This window comes from Tursiops truncatus, chromosome 2, assembly GCF_011762595.2.
Source record: "Tursiops truncatus isolate mTurTru1 chromosome 2, mTurTru1.mat.Y, whole genome shotgun sequence".
Taxonomy (NCBI): domain Eukaryota; kingdom Metazoa; phylum Chordata; class Mammalia; order Artiodactyla; family Delphinidae; genus Tursiops; species Tursiops truncatus.
In genome coordinates this window covers 10353336-10360170 of record NC_047035.1, presented here as the reverse complement: position 1 = coordinate 10360170, position 6835 = coordinate 10353336, and the positions used below count along the sequence as shown (strand labels likewise).

At 44.6% G+C, this 6835-nt stretch overlaps 1 protein-coding gene across 1 annotated transcript; it reads right to left on the bottom strand.

The window, feature by feature from the left end:
- Positions 1-475: 475 nt before the first annotated feature.
- On the bottom strand, positions 476-6336 carry LOC101329840 (serpin A9). Its single transcript, XM_019924186.1, is given in 6 exon segments — positions 476-588; positions 591-675; positions 2150-2241; positions 2244-2288; positions 4209-4511; positions 6297-6336. Coding segments are annotated over 6 exon segments (678 nt in total).
- Between the last annotated feature and the right edge of the window lie 499 nt (positions 6337-6835).

The following is a 6835-nucleotide window of genomic DNA, read 5'->3' as shown; positions in this document are numbered from 1 at the left end:
ATGAATGAATTCATGCAGCCCCTGAAATGTCACATATTAACAACCCAGCCGCTGCCAGTCAGCACGATGGACCCTCTTCAGGTGAAGACCCTGGAGGCGTGTGGGAACACGGCTGCTGACTGGATTCACACTTGGGGTTTATTGAATTTATTCTTGTAATTCTGCAATAAAGGTGACTGACCTACATGTCACCCTTCCCAGGGGCTCCGAGGACTGGAAATACACCAACCCAGAACTGTTCCATGAAGCTAGTCACCTGGGAGAATTCGTGGAAAAGAAACTGGAGGTTAATGGGCTCTGGCTTGTGACTGGGAGCTCTGCTGCCTTGGATGACTGAGTTGAACGCAGCTCTGCCAGGGTCAGGTGGAACCTGAGAGCAGAAGGCGGCACGCCTCCACATCTGGGGAGTCAGGCAGTGCGGAGGATCGTTTTCTGTGCATGTCAGTGTGTCTTCAGATGACAGGGCTTTTTCCACCTAGAACTTAGTGGGGTTCCCAAATTTCCCGAGGAAGAACGTGGTCTGTGTGGCTTTGTTTATAATCAGCAGCATGAAGGACCTATTGAAACAGATGGTGGAGTAAGAAGGGACGTGGACTGGACTCTGAGTTTGGTGACGGTGGCTGCTGCAGCCTGGGTCCCCTCCTCTCTGACGTCCTGCACAGCCTCGTGAGCCACCTGCCAAGGGAAAAAGAAACATCAGCAGTTCACATGCAGACACCTTTATGTACTGAGTTTTGGTGTTCTGCCTAGGAACAGGGACACCCCCTCGGGAGGCTCCAAGGTGATACCTGGCATTAGGTTGGCTCAACTAACTACAGCTGTTGTGGTCACTGGTCAGCTGGCCCTTAAGCACGGAGTTAAATGAGTCCCAGTTCTGCCACTTACTGTTGCAAAACTTATTTGGGTGCTGTGTGCTTCAATTTTCATTTCTATGAAACAATGATCGTACCTGCATGCCTCCCACAAGTTTATCCAGTGAGTTAAAGATCTTACAAAGCAAGTGCTCATGAACTTGCTAGCACTTGTAATTGCTACCATTGTTGCACAGGAGACCTAGGTTAGGGATTCCTAAATGCTGGATCCCTGCTTGGTCTTCTAGGGAAGAAATTCATGTACTCCCAAACTGCAGGGGGCTGGAGAATTCCTGACAATTACAACCACTGTTTTTCTTTTTCTTTTTTAAAATTTGAACTTTAATCACTGTTTTTCATATGTGCAGAAAAGCATCTCATGGGAAAGGTTCATTATGGTCATCGCATTCCAGTGAGACCTGTCTGCATTCTTTCCCTGAACACCGGTGACAGAGATCCCCTTCTGTGGCCCAGGACCACTTCTGACCATTATAATCTGTCATAAAAATAAATTTTTAGGTTGGGGATCAGAAACTCATATGTGGACAGAGGCTGGGCAGGTAACCCCCATGAGATGATGAGATGTCTTGTAAGAGCAGGGGGCACATGGGGAACCTGAAGGGCTCCCTTGGGCTGACTGTTTGGGCTCACTGTTGCCATGTGGGAATTGGGCTTGGCACATAGTAAATGCTCAATAAAGAGAATCAGAATCTAAATTTTTAGGTCCAGTATGTTACATTTTAGAAGTCAGCTCCCTTTCCCCCTTTCCTCCCTCCTTCCCTCCTTTTCTTTCCTTCCTCCCTCCCTCCCTCCCTCTCTTTTTTTTCATTTTCTTCCTCCCTTTCTTCTTCTCCTTCTTCCTTTCTTCTGACTGCAGACCAAACACAACACATCTACAGGGTACTCATGGCCTATGAGCAGCTACATTATGACCTTGGTGTGAGCACCTAGGCTTTAGGGAGGTGAGGTCAAACGCCAGGGGACAGCTACTCATCTGCAGTGGGTTTGGGGCAGCAGAGCTGCCTGCCGAGTAGAGGTCTGATTCTCAGAGCACTGTAGTTGGACCTTAGGAACATTTATCTGAAGAGGGATAAAAGATGCCTGTGTATCAGCGGTATGACGGCCATAAAGCCACAGGCCTGGCAGCCGTGAGATGCAGCCCTCCTGTTACACAGAAGTCACTTTGCCTCCTGGGGCCTCTGGTTGCTAATCAACGAGATGAGGTTGCTCCACAGGCCAGTCTCTACGGGCCCTTCCGACTCACGCTTTCATGCAAATGTGCTAATCAACCAACTCACTTTGGAACCTTGAAGGAAGTCTTTCTTTGTGATTCCAGAAAAATCAGTATCTTTGTCAAGGGCATCCCAGATGCCCATCTTGGGGAGGATATTTCCAGGTTATAGGAGGAGGAAATGGAAAATTTTGGAATGAACACCTCTAAGCACCTGTGGAAAAGAAGAAAGAACAAGATGTGATCACGAGCCCATGGTGACCATTCCAGGTGACATTTCAGGAGGCTCCGCTCTTCCTCCAGGCACCAGTTGCTGCTAGAGGGATCAGTACATCCCAGACCACCAACCCAGCTTGCTCTGGAAGTAAGCCTCCTGGATGAGCAAGTCCAGCTTTGGAGATACACGAGATGAAAAATGGGCCCCTTAATGAAGTAGGGGGCAGAGCTGAGAAGGGGGACAAGCAAAGGTGACTATAGCAGAGGCCCAGGGGAGGCACTGGGCATCGATGGAAGTGTGTCTACCATCCCTGGCCCAGAATGTGCCTCTCACCACCCTTCCTGAGAAAAACCCTGCTAATCCCTGAGAGCAGCAAAGTTCAGTAGAACTTTCTGCAAAGTTAGAAATATTCTCTACCTGTGCTGTTCAATATGGTAGTCATTAGCCAGCCCCATGTGGCTATTAAGCAACTTAAACATGGATAGTGCCAAGAAGTAAATTTAAAATTGTACTTAATTTTAAGTCATTTAAATTTAGGTTATAACGTGTGGCTGGTGGCTCCTATATCGAACAGCATAGGCCTAGAGTTTGGTACACTTTTCTTTCTCTGCGATGGTTTTTTCTGAACCAAGAGTGAATAGCTCACGTTTACTGAGCATTTATTATGTGCCAGGCATTGTCCCAGACACATTCATCAACATTATCTCCATGTTAAAGATGGTAAATCTTAGTTTTAGTGCTTTTCCCAAGACCATGTACTTAGTCACAGAAGTGAAAGTACAGAAGTGTTGGATGAACATCTAAATTCCTCATTGGGGGACTTCTTGGGACTTCTAGCACAATGGACAGCTCTCTCGCGCCTGTTACCGTCTCCTGCGCTGGCTTGGCCATCTCCATCTTCTCTCTGCTCTGTCCGCTGCTCTTTAGAGAGCCCTCCCCCACCCCAGTCTCCGTGCTGCCTCCTCTTTCTCTATCCACCCCCGGTTGCAGTCTAGGAAAGAAGGAACCTGAAACATCCTACAGTGTCCCTTGATCCCCGCTTTGCCTTTGTCATCAGAATGCCCTTCCCAAGCCCCTGTGTCCTTTCCATACCTGTGGCTCAAATGTGTCACCTCACTGACGCCTTCCCTCAATCCCAGCTGTGATCTCTCTTTGCTCAGAAGCGCCTCAGGACTCTGCCCACCCATTGACCTTTGTCTTTCTTGAATTACAGTTATCCCTAAAACTGTCTCTTCTCTCCTCCTAGACTATGAGCATCTGGGAATGATGCTAATGATGCCAGGAAAATATTGCTAAGAGACTGTGCATTAGACCTTGACATGCCTTGTTATCTTATGATTAACATCCTTTTGATACCCTCCATAATAAACACAGAACTACTAAGAATATTACGACTGAGTAACATTTATTGAACACTTACCATCCCTTAGACGTTCTCCTAAGCACTTTAAAAATAGCAACTTATTCTATCCTTTCAACAACCTGTGAGTTTGATAATATTATTATCTTCACTTTATAGGTGAATAGCAAGTTTTGTGTGTGTGTGTTTATGCAATAATTCTACAGAATTCAATATTGAATTGGCTGATAGAGTGAGCTCTGCTGACACAGAATAGCTACCGTGACGTAATACTTTTGCAGTGATCTATTAGCTACATGACCTGGGGCGATCCACTTCTCCTTTTGGAGCCTCTATTTCCTTATCTGTGAATGGGGGTGGTAACACTTCTCATCTGTCAGGTATTCGTGAAGTTCAAGGGAGAACATGTCTGCGGCCCCAAGCTCACTGTCCAGCATGTAGTTGGTGCTCAATGTGCAGGAGTGATTATGCAACAGCTGTTATCGTGACATTTTCCTCATCCTTGGGTGTGCATCATCACCTGCCTCAGGCCACAGCAAATTGGCATACATACCCACCTCTTCTGGAGTGAGCGGCTCCACTTCAGTGTCCTGGCTGACAAGGCGTGTTCCAGCTGCCTCATCTTGCCCTCGCCAGGGAGGACAAAGAAGGCCACAGTGTCTCTGCTGTAGTCCATCTGCAGCACAGAGTAGTTCAGCTCTGGATCCACCCCAAAACCAACTTGTTCCGCCTGGTGCATCATTGGAACATGTACAGTGGTCCTCTTGCCCACCAGGAATGGGAAGCTTTGACTTGTGTATGCCAGGTTAAAGCGCTTCTCCTACTTGGCCAGCACAAAGAGAGAAGAGACGTCTTTATGTCAAAGTACAATTAATGAGGTGAAGACAGCGAGAATGGTGAAGTAAGGATCTCTGAAAACTCTTTCCTCCATAAAAACAATGAGAAAACTGCAACAATGGTCAGAATTAACTTTTTTAGAACTCTGGAAATTAACCAAATGCTTTCAGAAAATCAGGGAACAATTTGTTAAAGAAAAACAACAAAATCTTGGTAAGAACAGTGAGCTTTGTGGTACTTTAACTTGCCCTAGCTCCATTCTCCACTTCCCAGCTCTTTTGTAGCCTGAAAATATAATGGTCTGAATTTGCAGTGAGATATAGCAGCCTGGCAGTCACTGAAGGGAAAACATAGGGCTGGAACCCTAGAGCAAAGTGAGAGGACTGACTAGCCAACTTCAGTACTTACTACAAAGCTACAGTAATCAAGACAGTGTGTTATTGATAAAAGGACAGACAAATGGATCAATGGAACAGAATAGGGAGCCCCCAACTTGACCCACATAAATACAGTCAACTGAACTTTGACAAAGGAGCAAAGGTAATACAATGGAGCAAAAAGTCTTTTCAACAAATGGTGCTGGAAGAACAGCATCGATATGCAAAAAAAAAAAAAAAAAATCTAGACATAGACACAGACCTTATACCCTTCATAAAAATTAACTTGAATCATAGACCCAAATTTAAAATACGAAACTATAAAACACCCAGAAGATAATATAGAAGAAAACCTAGAGGATCTCAGGTATGGCAATAACTTTTTAGATACAGCACCAAAAGCATTATACATGAAAGAAATAACTGATGAACTTCATTAAAATTAAAAACTTCTGCTCTGTGAAACACAATGAATGAGAAGACAAGCCAGATTGGGAGAAAATATTTGCAAAAGACACATCTGATAAAGGACTGTTATCCAAAATATACAAAAAACTCCTAAAACTTAACAACAGGAAAACAAACAACTGGATTAAAAAAATGGGCCAAAGGACCTGACAGGTACTGCAGCAGAGAAGATATACAGATGGCAAACAAACATATGAAAAGATGCTTCACATCATATGTCATCATGGAATTGCAAATTAAAACAACAGTGAGATACCATTACACACCTGTTCAAATGGCCAAAATCTGGAACACAGACAACTCCAAATGCTAGCTAGGATGTGGGGCTATGAACTCTAACATATTGCTGGTAGAAATGTAAAATGGTACAGCCACTTGGGGAGACAGTTTGGTAGATTCTTTCAAAAACAAATATACTCTTGCCATATGATCCCACAACCATGTTATTTTATATTTATTCAAAGGAATAAAAAATTATGTCCACACAAAACCTGCACCTGTATTTTTATAGCATTTATTCATAACTGCCAAAACTTGGAAACAACAAAGTTCTCCTTTAGTAGGTGAATGGATGAAAAAACTATGGTACAAGCAGGCAATGGAATATGATTCAGAGATAAAAATAACTGAGCTATCAAGCCATGACAAGACAAATAGGAAGCTTAAATGCATATTACTAAGTGAAAGAAGCCAATCTGAAAAGGCTACGTACAGTATGATTCCAACAGTATGATATTCTGGAAAAGCCAAAACTTTGGAGACAGTAAAAAGATCAGGTGGGAGGCAGAGCACAGAGGTTTTTAGGGCAGTGAAAACACTGTATGATACCATGATAATGGATACATATTATTATACATTTGTTCAAAAATATAGAACGTAAAACTCTAAGAGTGAAAATAAACTACGGACTTCGGGTGATTATGACGTGTAGGTTCATCAAGTGTAACAAACATACTTCTCTGGTGGGGGATGGTTGTAAAGGAGGGGCTCTGCATGTTGGCGGGTAGATGGGAAATCTGCACTTTCCCTCAATGTTTCTGTGAAACTAAAACTGCTCTTAAAAAATAAAGTCAACTTAAAAAGGCAATCAGGGCCTCCCTGGTGGTATAGTGGTTAAGAATCCGCCTGCCAAGGCAGGGGACACGTGTTCCAGCCCTGGTCCGGGAAGATCCCGCATGCCGCGGAGCAACTAAGCCTGTGCGCCACAGCTACCGAGCCTGCACTCTGGAGCCCGTGAGCCACAACTACTGAGCTGGTGAGCCACAGCTATGGAGCCTGCATGCTTAGAGCCCGTGCTCCACAATAAGAGAAGCCACTGCAATGAGAAGCCCGCGCACTGCAATGAAGAGTAGCACCTGCTCGCCGCAACTAGAGAAAGCCTGTGCGCAGCAATGAAGACCCAACACACCTCCCCCCCCCCCAAAAAAAGAAAGAAATCAATAGAAATTTTCCTGAGGAAGTTCAGGCAAAGACTTTAAATCAGCTATTTTAAAC